The sequence below is a fragment of the Drosophila nasuta genome, unplaced genomic scaffold (genome assembly GCF_023558535.2).
Source record: "Drosophila nasuta strain 15112-1781.00 unplaced genomic scaffold, ASM2355853v1 ctg16_pilon, whole genome shotgun sequence".
Classification (NCBI taxonomy): domain Eukaryota; kingdom Metazoa; phylum Arthropoda; class Insecta; order Diptera; family Drosophilidae; genus Drosophila; species Drosophila nasuta.
This window is the reverse complement of record NW_026869398.1, coordinates 475,295-490,254: the sequence shown is the minus strand read 5'-3', so window position 1 is coordinate 490,254 and position 14,960 is coordinate 475,295. Positions and strand designations below refer to the sequence as shown.

General features: G+C 44.3%; 4 protein-coding genes across 4 annotated transcripts; 2 read left to right on the top strand and 2 right to left on the bottom strand.

Moving 5' to 3' along the window:
• The first annotated feature begins 915 nt into the window (after positions 1-915).
• LOC132797652 (uncharacterized) lies at positions 916-3,336 on the top strand. The gene has a single exon (XM_060809409.1). It carries the CDS (start codon positions 916-918, stop codon positions 3,334-3,336), a length of 2,421 nt encoding a protein of 806 aa, XP_060665392.1.
• A 24-nt stretch (positions 3,337-3,360) lies between these two features.
• Positions 3,361-4,510, top strand: LOC132797651 (uncharacterized). Its single transcript, XM_060809408.1, has 2 exons — positions 3,361-4,321; positions 4,374-4,510. Exons 1-2 carry the CDS (start codon positions 3,361-3,363, stop codon positions 4,508-4,510), a joined length of 1,098 nt encoding a protein of 365 aa, XP_060665391.1.
• Positions 4,511-7,337: 2,827 nt separating this feature from the next.
• Positions 7,338-8,630, bottom strand: LOC132797681 (uncharacterized). Its single transcript, XM_060809430.1, has 2 exons — positions 8,475-8,630; positions 7,338-7,699 (listed from the first exon to the last, which is right to left on the bottom strand). The coding sequence occupies exons 1-2, from the start codon at positions 8,479-8,481 to the stop codon at positions 7,353-7,355; spliced, it is 354 nt and encodes a 117-aa protein (XP_060665413.1). The 5' UTR covers positions 8,482-8,630; the 3' UTR covers positions 7,338-7,352.
• Positions 8,631-11,472: 2,842 nt separating this feature from the next.
• On the bottom strand, positions 11,473-12,836 carry LOC132797682 (uncharacterized). The gene is made up of 2 exons (XM_060809431.1): positions 12,681-12,836; positions 11,473-11,823 (listed from the first exon to the last, which is right to left on the bottom strand). Exons 1-2 carry the CDS (start codon positions 12,685-12,687, stop codon positions 11,477-11,479), a joined length of 354 nt encoding a protein of 117 aa, XP_060665414.1. The 5' UTR covers positions 12,688-12,836; the 3' UTR covers positions 11,473-11,476.
• Positions 12,837-14,960: the final 2,124 nt, after the last annotated feature.

Genomic DNA, 14,960 nt, shown 5'->3' with positions numbered 1-14,960 from the left:
CTTGTTAATAACAAGCCAGTTGAAGATCCTGTTTAACCTGTCCACGGTTACCCAAGAGTCGGGAGCAGCTATCAAGGAGCTGCAGAGCACGATTCAGCGTTGCTTGACCGCTCTAGAACATTCAGACATTTCCGTCTGTAGCCCGTTCGCAGATTGCATCCTCGTTTTCCTCTGCTCCTCCAAACTCCCCAAGCTCACACTCTCGTTGTGGGAGCAATCGTTGGTGGACAAAGCGAAAATTCCCGCATGGCAGGATATGAGCACGTTCCTCAATGAGCGCTACCGTACGCTCGAAGCGATTGAGGACGTGAAACAGACTGCCAACTCATAGATCGCGACTGCAGGACCATCCCGTCCGCAGAATTCGAAGCGAGTCAACTCCTTTGAGGCCCGAGTCACTCCGAAAGGCAAATCGTGTGATTTGTGCTCAAAGGAGAATCACCCTGTCCGGGTGTGTCCGCGTTTTTTGCAAATGTCGGTCAACGAGAGAATGACATACATCAAACAGAAAAGTCTCTGTTTAAACTGTTTCGCAAGAGGTCACCAACTCCGAGAGTGTACGAGTGCGCACAATTGCTTTACATGCAAAGGGCGGCACAACACTCTTCTCCATCGGGGTGACGGTGCCCACAATGGTGCCTCTTCATCGTCCAATATACAGTCCACTCCAAATCCAACGGCAACAAATGTGCAGAATTTCTTTGCCAATAATGCTCAGAATGTCCTTCTCGGCACGGCGGTCATCAATGTTTGCCACTTGGGCACTACATATACCGCACGTGCGCTAATTGATTCCGGGTCCGAAGCGACCTTCATTTCTGAGCGTTTGTTCCAACGCATTAAGTTGCCTTTCCAGTCCGTGCGAGCCCAGGTATCCGGGCTAAATCACGCAGTTGCGGCCCAATCGCAGAAGTTATGTCACTTCAGCATTGGTTCTCCGACGAAGCCGAGGCTCCATATCGAGACTTCGGCATTCGTAATCCCACAGTTGGCAGGCAAACTGCCCTCCTTCGATATGCCGCGAACTTTCCTAAAGGATCTACCAGCGATAGAACTGGCAGATCCACACTTCTACAAGAGCGCTCAGATCGTCGTCCTTCCGTCGGTCATCTTGAGCGGCTCCCGGCCAAACATTTGTGGCTCACTCCTTGGGCAGGAAACCGTGTTTGGCTGGATTCTTACCGGCCCCGTCTCCCAGAGTATGTCGACAACTGTTTCTGCGTTTTCGACAAGAGTCGCCCTCAAGCAGACGAACAGCTCGACAGCCTACTTTCCAAATTTTGGGAGGTGGAGGATATTCCAGCGAAGCTGATAAAGGAGTCAGACTTCGTTTGCGAAGAAAACTTCGTTAAGACTACTTCTCGTAGCAAATGTGGCAGATATCGGGTGACTCTTCCATTCCGGAAGCCCGATGGCATTGAACTGGGTCATTCCAGATCTATAGCGCTGGCTCAATTCCTCAAGAACGAGAATCGGTTGTCAAGAAACGATTCTCTAAAGGAACAGTACAATGCCGTTCTCCAGGAGTACGTGGACTTGGGTCATATGACACCCATATCGCCTCAGGCGATTGGCACGACTCCTAATTTCTACCTGCCTCACCACGCCGTGTTCAAACCAGATAGCACCACAACGAAGGTGCGGGTCGTTTTCAACGCATCTTGTCCATCCTCAAATGGCAAGAGTCTGAATGATATCCTTCATTCAGGGCCCATTCTCCAATCGGATCTCACATGGCGATACTATCGATATGTGTTCAATGCGGACATAACGAAGATGTATCGCCAAATCCTCATGGACTCAAAGCACACACCGTTCCAACGAATTCTGTTCCGCACGTCGGACGGTGTGATCCGTGACTTTGAGTTGAACACGGTGACATTCGGTGTCAACTGTGCGCCTTTCCTGGCCCTACGAGTCCTTCAGCAACTTGCTGATGACATACGCTTGGAGTATCCTCTCGCAAGCCGTGTCATTTCCAACAACATGTACGTGGACGACGTCCTAGCGGGGACACACACAAGAGAAGAGGCCATCCGGACCATTACGGAAGTGTGTGCAGCCCTGGATAGTGCTGGCTTCCCGCTGAGGAAGTGGACGTCGAACCATAAGAGCGTGCTGAAGGACATTCCAAAGGACCATCTACTTCGAGAAGATTTCCTCGAACTCGAAGACTCTAGTACGGCGAAAACTCTGGGCATCAGGTGGCAAGCTCACGATGACGAGTTCTTCTTCATGCCACCAGAAGTTGCCCATCAAGACTCCTACACGAAGAGGGAAGTGCTCTCGCAAATCGCTAAGCTTTTCGACCCAGCCGGGTGGCTGGCCCTTTTCGTTATCCGAGCCAAGATCTTCATGCAGGAGATCTGGCTGAGAACGCTCGAATGGGACGAGCACCTACCCACGGATCTTTCACTCCAATGGAAGGAGTACCTCCAGAGCTATCCTGCTCTGGGAAAGATCCGGATTCCAAGATGGGTCCAATTCCAGACGCGGGTGAAGCTCCAGTACCACGGATTCTGTGATGCATCAGAAAGGGCGTACGGAGCAGCGATCTATGTCCGTGTGGAGACGGCGAACAAGGTTTCCACACATCTCCTTACTGCGAAGACAAAGGTGGCTCCTGTCAAGTCTCTCTCAGTGCCACGTCTGGAGCTTTGCGGCGCAGTCCTGTTGGCTGAGTTATCTGCAGCCCTCCTCCTGAATCTGCCAGCAGAAAGTTTCCAGACTTTCTTTTGTCCTGATTCAACAATTGTTCTCGCCTGGTTGAACAAGCCACCCTGCAGATGGACAACCTTTGTGGCCAATCGCGTGGCCAAGATCGTCCAAGCCAGCGACGCCAAGAACTGGTCGCATGTGCGATCCGAGCACAATCCGGCAGATCTCGCAAGCCGAGGTGTCCTGCCACAAGAATTGATGTGTAATCCTTTGTGGTGGCATGGACCAGAGTGGCTTCATCTCCCGTCGGATCAATGGCCAACATCTCCAAGTCCCATTCCGGAGACTCTGCTGGAGCAACGGGTGAAGTGCAACGTCGCTAAGTTACCTCCTACTCCTGACTTCCTAAATAAGTTCTCTGAGTTTGGCAAGGCATTGCGCACGTCCGCCTATGTCCTCAGATTCATCGATAGGAGTCGGAAGTTGGCAGTTCCAAGCTCTACCGTGGTCCAAGCGGATGAGCTGTCACGGATCCAAGAGCGGCTAATCGTCATGGCTCAACGACAAACTTTCCAACAGGAATACCAATGTCTGCAGTCCAAGCAGCAGGTTCCTTCCTCAAGTTCAATCCGAAACTTGAACCCTTTCCTCGATGGCAAGGGGATTCTACGGGCCTGAGGGCGTCCCACTCGCTGCGTTACGATGAGAGTCATCCAATCATCCTCTCGTATTCCTCGTCCTTTGCACGACTACTGGTTCGTTTCACCCATCGTATATCCTTACATGGGGGTAACCAAGTTGTCATGCTGGATTCCAAAGTTGAAGGTCCTCGTTAAATCCACCATCAACTCCTGCAAGGTTTGCGTCATCTACAAGAAGAGATTGCAGACCCAAATGATGGGGGACTTGCCCAAGGAAAGGGCGTCCTACTCGAGACCTTTCACGGACACTGGAGTCGACTTCGCCGGCCCATTCGAAATAAAGAATTACACTGGCCGAGCCTGCCTCATCACCAAAGGGTACGTCTGCGTCTTCGTGTGCTTCAGCACGAAGGCGATCCACTTGGAGGCAACATCGGATCTCACGACGGAGAAATTCCTGGCCGCATTCTCCCGTTTCATCGCACGGCGCGGGTGTCCACACCAAATGTACTCGGACAACGGAAAAACCTTCGTTGGAGCTGACAAGGTGATCTCCAACGACTTCTTGGAAGCGACGAGGGAGTGCATCATCGCACAACATGCCCACAAGAGCCTATCCTGGCACTTCAACCCGCCGGGCGCCCCGCATATGGGTGGTTTATGGGAAGCCGGCGTAAAGAGTTTTAAGGCACTCTTTTACAAGGCGACCTCGAAATATACGTTCGAAGAGTTGTCCACTCTTCTCGCTAAGATCAAAGCCTGCCTGAACTCGAGGCCGATTTCCCCTATGTCCGAGGATCCTGCGGACTTACTAGCGCTCACTCCTGGCCATTTCCTCATAGGTGGCCCTCTTATTTCGGTGTTGGAACCACCAATTAACCAACCGGCCACCTCCATCCTCAATCGATGGCAGCGACTAAAGGCTCTTCACCAACAATTTTGTTTCCGTTGGAAAGATGAGTACCTGAAGGAGCTGCACAAACGGACGAAATGGCAATCCCCTACCCGGAACCTTCGGATCGGTGACATGGTCGTCATAAAGGAAGACAACCTCCCCTCTAACGACGTGTCCAGGCACCGACGCCAAGGTCCGAGTGGTAGATGTGCTCACGGCGCGGGGTACCATCCGAAGACCCGTTGCCAAACTTATTCTACTCCCGATGGACAGCAAGACTGACCCCTCCAAGTCAGAAGGACTGAAGGACGAATAACATCCTATCCTGTACTCTTATTCGTCGTCCTGTGTTGTCCTATGCTGTCCTGTTCCGTGTGTCATTGACACTGCAAAGAGGCTATTACAATAATCGTTTGTTTCTTTTTTGTTTTCGTTTCATGTAGTATGCCGTCACACACATCCACCCACCAGAACGGCCCCGCTGGCACCAACTCGTTCCGGTGTCGCGTGTGCCGTGGGATCCACCCACTCCGGAAGTGTCAGCGATTCCTGAGGCTGACAGCGGAGAAACGGTTGAGAGCAGTACTCATCAACAAGTACTGCTCTAACTGTCTGGCCCACCAGCACTCCGGGCAATCCTGCCGCAGCACGGGAAGGTGCAGGGTGTGTCGGGGGGATCACCACACACTGCTGCACTTCAAGGAGGCACGCAGCGCTCACCCCAACCGTCAGCGACGAGGCGAAGACCAACCGGTCTCCACCCGGTCCCGAACCCCAACAAGGCCACGCTCGCCAAGGCCGCTCTCGCCAAGGCCGCGCTCGCCACGGCCATGCTCGCCAGAGTCACGCTCCCGCTCGCCGTCACCCCATCGACCGGCCTCGCCGACGTCCGAGGAGGCCTTTCCGACGTCGCTCGCATCCTTGCTGCAGGACAAGGCTGTGAGCATACTTCCGACGGCCAACATCCTGATCGACACCGGATGCAAGACATTTGAGATGCGAGCGCTGATCGACCCGTGCGCGGCGACCAGCCGTATCAGCGCATCTTTGGCAACAGCCTACCGGCTATCCGTCACCCGCGTTGGTACGGAAGGCGTCTGCACGGCGATCATCCGCTCACGGACATCCGAGTTCCGTCGAAAGGTGCTGCTGCAGGTGGACTCGCAACTCTGCAGCCGCACCCCCCTCCGACCCATCGATGGCGAGAACTTGGAGCAATTCCGCAGCATCACGCTCGCCAACGAACGCTGGTTCCAGCCATCGACGGTGTCCCTGGTGCTCGGCACTGATGTGTATCCTCACATCATCCTACCTGGCCTCCTGCCGAGCACCAACGGTTTGCCAATGGCCCAGAATTCCACCTTGGGTTGGATTCTGTCCGGTCCATTTGGACAATGATACCGTTTTGCAACTCATTGCAAGGGGGGGAGGATGTTGATGCCAGATGACAGCAGGTGTGACCACTCAGGCCAGCTGACAGTGTGGTCGCGACCGTGGCATACGCACAGACACACTGTTCTTGGTTTTCCTCTGAAGATGGTCACCCTGCCCTTTTAGTGCTTTTCTGCTATTCCGCCTTCTATCATATGTTCAAATTTCTACGCACAAACCACATGTACTTTTTTTCAAGTGAAAATAAAATACCACAAAGTTCAAGTTTCTAATAATTAGAAAAAGTGAAAGTGTTATTATTTATTCCAACGACGCCCCCCTACACACACAGCTTCACCACAGACAGTCACTAACACAAGGAAAGATCTTTCTGCGTGGGAGTCGCCGAATGTATGTAAGTCTGTTTCCTCCGACTAATTGATTATATACATATGAGTTAGAGCTTTTGGTGCATCTCACCATAGCGCTGCTAAAGCTGCTACTGCAGTTCCAGCGGTCAATGACCTTATAAGGCTACCCATATACAGGCCTGTATTGAGTGACAGTCATCAGCTGATCCTCCTACAATTGCTTGCGCAGCTTTTCTCGTTAAAAGATAGATCATGTTTGCCTATATTCATTGTGCTTTCCATCATTCTCAATGAAGTCATTTTAATTGCAAAATTCTTAAATTATTAGTAATTTTCAAAACCAAAAATAATTATTTATATAATATTTATGCTAGAACATATTTTATATTTATAGGTTAATTATTTTTAGTCTTTATTTATTTATTTTTTTCCTTTTTTGCCTTATCTGTTCACTTTCTGCCTCATGTTAGTTCGTTAAATTATTTATTTCTTTATTTTTCTTGTCATTTCATAATGTTGTTAATATTGAAGTTACTGTTGTCATATGTTAATAAATTAAGTATGTCCGCTTAATTGTTTAATTTTTTGTATGAGGATAGTTGAGTGACGAGGAGCTTCTCTGATCCTGTTATTTAAATTGATTTTTACGATGGCATTGCAGGATCATAGTAGGGTCGTCTGCACCAATGAGTGCACCGTAAAGGAGAAGTGCTCCAAATGTTAGTGCTCTTTCATAATTGTTTATTGAAGTTACTGTTGTCATATGTTAATAAATTAAGTATGTCCGCTTAATTGTTTAATTTTTTTGTATGAGGATAGTTGAGTGACGAGGAGCTTCTCTGAGGGATCCTGTTATTTAAATTGATTTTTACGATGGCATTGCAGGATCATAGTAGGGTGGGCGTCTGCACCAATGAGTGCACCGTAAAGGAGAAGTGCTCCAAGTCGAAGGTAGATCCCTAACTTATCTTTTCTCCAGTTTTTCTTTCAACTCTTTTGTTTACTGTCCTTGTATGTCCATATTACTTTTTTCCCCCTCCAACTTAAGTACGCGAATTTTTTTTAATAATATAGTTAATCCATGGAAGCACGTAGCGGAAAGGATAATTTTTTTTTCCACACCCATCCGACCAGACAACAGCCGTAGCGATCGCGTACGCCTTTCATGGCGCTACATTTACACCAGCTTCCTTCAGCGAACTAGCTTCGTTGTACGCTACAGTTTAATTATATTAATTGGCGCCCAAACGTGAGGACAGGTTAGCTTTATTGTTTTATTGTATTGTTGTATGTTAGCTAGCGTGTTTCGATTGATTATAGCACATGTGCATCAAAAGCGCAATCCCTAAATAAATTGAATTTCAAAACAAAATCTAAACATGTTTTTTAATTTTTTTTTATTTTTAAACTGACTGTTTAATTTCTGTGTAACAAGTATGTTTTAACGCCGGAAATTTCTACCGCTTTCACACTATTTTCGATGTGAACAGGGTCACTTCCAGTCATCGCATATACAAGGGTTGTTTCCTTCGGCTGCTGCTGAGCATCATTGCTATTATTTGTTAGCAGGAGTGTTACCAACGTATTCAATTTATCATCTATTTGTTCCATGAGTGAATCGCTTGCACTCCCTAAGTTTTGAACCAACCAATCAAGCGTTCGGTTAACGCGCGCTTGAATAATTATACGTTTCAACTCTTTTAAAAATATTTGACGTTGCTCCAGTGCATCCGGTGGCTGCTGCGACACTGTCTCATTATTGTCTGCGATGTAAAATTAAGAATAATAATAATTAATAATAATAATAATAATAATAATAATAATAATAATAATAATAATAATAATAATAATAATAATAATAATAATAATAATAATAATAATAATAATAATAATAATAATAATAATAATAATAATAATAATAATAATAATAATAATAATAATAATAATAATAATAATAATAATAATAATAATAATAATAATAATAATAATAATAATAATAATAATAATAATAATCTAAATTGAAATTAATAGAACATCAAAGCCTGCCTGAACTTAACCTCACATTTCATACTATTTCTGCAGTGTCGATATATATATGTAATACAAATATACATATTATGTATTTACATATGTACGTGTATTAATGTGCATACACACATATAATTCGTACCCTCAATTCGAGTTTTTTGTTGGGATCGTTAATGGCAAATCAAAACTTTGAACGCGTTTTATTCGAAACACAGTTTTTGTTTCACACTTTACGCATACAATAAGCACTTTACGTGACGGCCATTTTGTTTTCTTAATTTTTTTACAAGTCATTTCTACAGCATGAAAATGCATTAAAATTAATCACACACACACACTCATACTGCTCACTCACGCACACAGCTCACACACTCAGCGGACCTATTCTTTTTTCTTGCGCATGCAAATATCTATGTAAGTGTGCTCGCGGTACACTTGCGCAGCTTGCACAAAATTTTTATTTTATTACACAACTTTTATTATAATATTCACACAGTTAGCAAAACTCACCTGACATGTTGATGCGTCGATTCTCCAACAACCAATGACGTTTACATATATCCTCGAAATGACCAAATTCAGTGTTGCCTTACTCTGTGAGTGCCTTTGTCGTTACTTTACCGATTGACATGTACTAGTTTCTGATCTGACATTTGTCTGCCAATCGACAAATTCCGATGCTTTTCCCATCAATAGGAAATCAAATTTTTGTTTGTGGCCACAACTAAAAGTAAACAAAAAACTTTGAAAAACTGGCGAACTAAATTCACCAGACGCAATGGAAGCAGTTACATACTTTGAATGGTTTTGGTCGGCGATCGGGTCAGCGCACGAGTGCAGCCGAAGGCGCAAAGCCGAAGCACCAAAATTGTCATCAGCAGCAGCGTTAAGCGCAAATACAAAAACAAAAGCTTCAGCAAAATCAAATCAAAATGGCGGTCAAGCAGAATGTAAACAAAGGGAAAAGCAGAACAACTGCTGCGCAAGCGTCAACATCGACGTCGACGTCGACATCGACATCGCATTCGCCATTGGAATTACTTGTGGTGGGCCATCAACTACACATACACCCCTTGCAAGTGACTTCCCCGTCAGTACGCTGTAATTTGAATACGCATGTGCAGCATTTTGGTAATGCAGCTGAAAACTTGCACTTTTTGCAAGATGGCGAATTTGTATACATCTATGAAAATTGTATGACGGCAGCGCCGTGGCCAACGCAAGGCAAGTCCAACTCCCAGATGCCGTTATTGACCTTGGCCCAGCAAGTGGTTGACCGCCGATTCCTGGCCGAACTTATGGATGAGTTATTCATACGCGACACCTAAGCTATCTTTTGACAAACACACACACATGCAAAGCATTGTACATTCTAAGCTAACTAAGTAGTATCTCTAAAAAAAACTTTGGTTTCACTGTCAACAGCGTTATAAATTGTGTATTTCGCCAAAGTCACGCTCCCGCTCGCCGTCACCCCATCGACCGGCCTCGCCGACGTCCGAGGAGGCCTTTCCGACGTCGCTCGCATCCTTGCTGCAGGACAAGGCTGTGAGCATACTTCCGACGGCCAACATCCTGATCGACACCGGATGCAAGACATTTGAGATGCGAGCGCTGATCGACCCGTGCGCGGCGACCAGCCGTATCAGCGCATCTTTGGCAACAGCCTACCGGCTATCCGTCACCCGCGTTGGTACGGAAGGCGTCTGCACGGCGATCATCCGCTCACGGACATCCGAGTTCCGTCGAAAGGTGCTGCTGCAGGTAGACTCGCAACTCTGCAGCCGCACCCCCCTCCGACCCGTCGATGGCGAGAACGCTCGCCAACGAACGCTGGTTCCAGCCATCGACGGTGTCCCTGGTGCTCGGCACTGATGTGTATCCTCACATCATCCTACCTGGCCTCCTGCCGAGCACCAACGGTTTGCCAATGGCCCAGAATTCCACCTTGGGTTGGATTCTGTCCGGTCCATTTGGACAATGATACCGTTTTGCAACTCATTGCAAGGGGGGGAGGATGTTGATGCCAGATGACTGCAGGTGTGACCACTCAGGCCAGCTGACAGTGTGGTCGCGACCGTGGCATACGCACAGACACACTGTTCTTGGTTTTCCTCTGAAGATGGTCACCCTGCCCCTTTTAGTGCTTTTCTGCTATTCCGCCTTCTATCATATGTTCAAATTTCTACGCACAAACCACATGTACTTTTTTCAAGTGAAAATAAAATACCACAAAGTTCAAGTTTCTAATAATTAGAAAAAGTGAAAGTGTTATTATTTATTCCAACGACGCCCCCCTACACACACAGCTTCACCACAGACAGTCACTAACACAAGGAAAGATCTTTCTGCGTGGGAGTCGCCGAATGTATGTAAGTCTGTTTCCCTCCGACTAATTGATTATATACATATGAGTTAGAGCTTTTGGTGCATCTCACCATAGCGCTGCTAAAGCTGCTACTGCAGTTCCAGCGGTCAATGACCTTATAAGGCTAGCCATATACAGGCCTGCATTGAGTGACAGTCATCAGCTGATCCTCCTACAATTGCTTGCGCAGCTTTTCTCGTTAAAAGATAGATCATGTTTGCCTATATTCATTGTGCTTTCCATCATTCTCAATGAAGTCATTTTAATTGCAAAATTCTTAAATTATTAGTAATTTTCAAAACCAAAAATAATTATTTATATAATATTTATGCTAGAACATATTTTATATTTATAGGTTAATTATTTTTAGTCTTTATTTATTTATTTTTTTCTTTTTGCCTTATCTGTTCACTTTCTGCCTCATGTTAGTTCGTTAAATTATTTATTTCTTTATTTTTCTTGTCATTTCATGATGTTGTTAATATTGAAGTTACTGTTGTCATATGTTAATAAATTAAGTATGTCCGCTTAATTGTTTAATTTTTTGTATGAGGATAGTTGAGTGTCGAGGAGCTTCTCTGAGGGATCCTGTTATTTAAATTGATTTTACGATGGCATTGCAGGATCATAGTAGGGTGGGCGTCTGCACCAATGAGTGCACCGTAAAGGAGAAGTGCTCCAAGTCGAAGGTAGATCCCTAACTTATCTTTTCTCCAGTTTTTCTTTCAACTCTTTTGTTTACTGTCCTTGTATGTCCATATTACTTTTTCCCCTCCAACTTAAGTACGCGAATTTTTTAATAATATAGTTAATCCATGGAAGCACGTAGCGGAAAGGATAATTTTTTCCACACCCATCCGACCAGACAACAGCCGTAGCGATCGCGTACGCCTTTCATGGCGCTACATTTACACCAGCTTCCTTCAGCGAACTAGCTTCGTTGTACGCTACAGTTTAATTATATTAATTGGCGCCCAAACGTGAGGACAGGTTAGCTTTATTGTTTTATTGTATTGTTGTATGTTAGCTAGCGTGTTTCGATTGATTATAGCACATGTGCATCAAAAGCGCAATCCCTAAATAAATTGAATTTCAAAACAAAATCTAAACATGTTTTTTATTTTTTTATTTTTAAACTGACTGTTTAATTTCTGTGTAACAAGTATGTTTTAACGCCGGAAATTTCTACCGCTTTCACACTATTTTCGATGTGAACAGGGTCACTTCCAGTCATCGCATATACAAGGGTTGTTTCCTTCGGCTGCTGCTGAGCATCATTGCTATTATTTGTTAGCAGGAGTGTTACCAACGTATTCAATTTATCATCTATTTGTTCCATGAGTGAATCGCTTGCACTCCCTAAGTTTTGAACCAACCAATCAAGCGTTCGGTTAACGCGCGCTTGAATAATTATACGTTTCAACTCTTTTAAAAATATTTGACGTTGCTCCAGTGCATCCGGTGGCTGCTGCGACACTGTCTCATTATTGTCTGCGATGTAAAATTAAGAATAATAATAATTAATAATAATAATAATAATAATAATAATAATAATAATAATAATAATAATAATAATAATAATAATAATAATAATAATAATAATAATAATAATAATAATAATAATAATAATAATAATAATAATAATAATAATAATAATATAATAATAATAATAATAATAATAATAATAATAATAATAATAATAATAATAATAATAATAATAATAATAATAATAATAATAATAATAATAATAATAATAATAATAATAATAATAATAATAATAATAATAATAATAATAATAATAATAATAATAATAATAATAATAATCTAAATTGAAATTAATAGAACATCAAAGCCTGCCTGAACTTAACCTCACATTTCATACTATTTCTGCAGTGTCGATATATATATGTAATACAAATATACATATTATGTATTTACATATGTACGTGTATTAATGTGCATACACACATATAATTCGTACCCTCAATTCGAGTTTTTTGTTGGGATCGTTAATGGCAAATCAAAACTTTGAACGCGTTTTATTCGAAACACAGTTTTTGTTTCACACTTTACGCATACAATAAGCACTTTACGTGACGGCCATTTTGTTTTCTTAATTTTTTACAAGTCATTTCTACAGCATGAAAATGCATTAAAATTAATCACACACACACACTCATACTGCTCACTCACGCACACAGCTCACACACTCAGCGGACCTATTCTTTTTTCTTGCGCATGCAAATATCTATGTAAGTGTGCTCGCGGTACACTTGCGCAGCTTGCACAAAATTTTTATTTTATTACACAACTTTTATTATAATATTCACACAGTTAGCAAAACTCACCTGACATGTTGATGCGTCGATTCTCCAACAACCAATGACGTTTACATATATCCTCGAAATGACCAAATTCAGTGTTGCCTTACTCTGTGAGTGCCTTTGTCGTTACTTTACCGATTGACATGTACTAGTTTCTGATCTGACATTTGTCTGCCAATCGACAAATTCCGATGCTTTTCCCATCAATAGGAAATCAAATTTTTGTTTGTGGCCACAACTAAAAGTAAACAAAAAACTTTGAAAAACTGGCGAACTAAATTCACCAGACGCAATGGAAGCAGTTACATACTTTGAATGGTTTTGGTCGGCGATCGGGTCAGCGCACGAGTGCAGCCGAAGGCGCAAAGCCGAAGCACCAAAATTGTCATCAGCAGCAGCGTTAAGCGCAAATACAAAAACAAAAGCTTCAGCAAAATCAAATCAAAATGGCGGTCAAGCAGAATGTAAACAAAGGGAAAAGCAGAACAACTGCTGCGCAAGCGTCAACATCGACGTCGACGTCGACATCGACATCGCATTCGCCATTGGAATTACTTGTGGTGGGCCATCAACTACACATACACCCCTTGCAAGTGACTTCCCCGTCAGTACGCTGTAATTTGAATACGCATGTGCAGCATTTTGGTAATGCAGCTGAAAACTTGCACTTTTTGCAAGATGGCGAATTTGTATACATCTATGAAAATTGTATGACGGCAGCGCCGTGGCCAACGCAAGGCAAGTCCAACTCCCAGATGCCGTTATTGACCTTGGCCCAGCAAGTGGTTGACCGCCGATTCCTGGCCGAACTTATGGATGAGTTATTCATACGCGACACCTAAGCTATCTTTTGACAAACACACACACATGCAAAGCATTGTACATTCTAAGCTAACTAAGTAGTATCTCTAAAAAAAACTTTGGTTTCACTGTCAACAGCGTTATAAATTGTGTATTTCGCCAAAGTCACGCTCCCGCTCGCCGTCACCCCATCGACCGGCCTCGCCGACGTCCGAGGAGGCCTTTCCGACGTCGCTCGCATCCTTGCTGCAGGACAAGGCTGTGAGCATACTTCCGACGGCCAACATCCTGATCGACACCGGATGCAAGACATTTGAGATGCGAGCGCTGATCGACCCGTGCGCGGCGACCAGCCGTATCAGCGCATCTTTGGCAACAGCCTACCGGCTATCCGTCACCCGCGTTGGTACGGAAGGCGTCTGCACGGCGATCATCCGCTCACGGACATCCGAGTTCCGTCGAAGGTGCTGCTGCAGGTAGACTCGCAACTCTGCAGCCGCACCCTCCGACCGTCGATGGCGAGAACGCTCGCCAACGAACGCTGGTTCCAGCCATCGACGGTGTCCCTGGTGCTCGGCACTGATGTGTATCCTCACATCATCCTACCTGGCCTCCTGCCGAGCACCAACGGTTTGCCAATGGCCCAGAATTCCACCTTGGGTTGGATTCTGTCCGGTCCATTTGGACAATGATACCGTTTTGCAACTCATTGCAAGGGGAGGATGTTGATGCCAGATGACTGCAGGTGTGACCACTCAGGCCAGCTGACAGTGTGGTCGCGACCGTGGCATACGCACAGACACACTGTTCTTGGTTTTCCTCTGAAGATGGTCACCCTGCCCCTTTTAGTGCTTTTCTGCTATTCCGCCTTCTATCATATGTTCAAATTTCTACGCACAAACCACATGTACTTTTTTCAAGTGAAAATAAAATACCACAAAGTTCAAGTTTCTAATAATTAGAAAAAGTGAAAGTGTTATTATTTATTCCAACGACGCCCCCCTACACACACAGCTTCACCACAGACAGTCACTAACACAAGGAAAGATCTTTCTGCGTGGGAGTCGCCGAATGTATGTAAGTCTGTTTCCCTCCGACTAATTGATTATATACATATGAGTTAGAGCTTTTGGTGCATCTCACCATAGCGCTGCTAAAGCTGCTACTGCAGTTCCAGCGGTCAATGACCTTATAAGGCTAGCCATATACAGGCCTGCATTGAGTGACAGTCATCAGCTGATCCTCCTACAATTGCTTGCGCAGCTTTTCTCGTTAAAAGATAGATCATGTTTGCCTATATTCATTGTGCTTTCCATCATTCTCAATGAAGTCATTTTAATTGCAAAATTCTTAAATTATTAGTAATTTTCAAAACCAAAAATAATTATTTATATAATATTTATGCTAGAACATATTTTATATTTATAGGTTAATTATTTTTAGTCTTTATTTATTTATTTTTTTTCTTTTTTGCCTTATCTGTTCACTTTCTGCCTCATGTTA

Coding starts and splice junctions, on each gene's coding strand:
- LOC132797652 (XM_060809409.1), top strand. CDS start 916: ATGTCACTTCAGCATTGGTTCTCCGACGAAGCCGAGGCTCCATATCGA.
- LOC132797651 (XM_060809408.1), top strand. CDS start 3,361: ATGAGAGTCATCCAATCATCCTCTCGTATTCCTCGTCCTTTGCACGAC. Junction 4,322..4,373: donor TACCCGGAACCTTCGGATCG/GTGACATGGTCG, acceptor CGACGTGTCCAG/GCACCGACGCCAAGGTCCGA.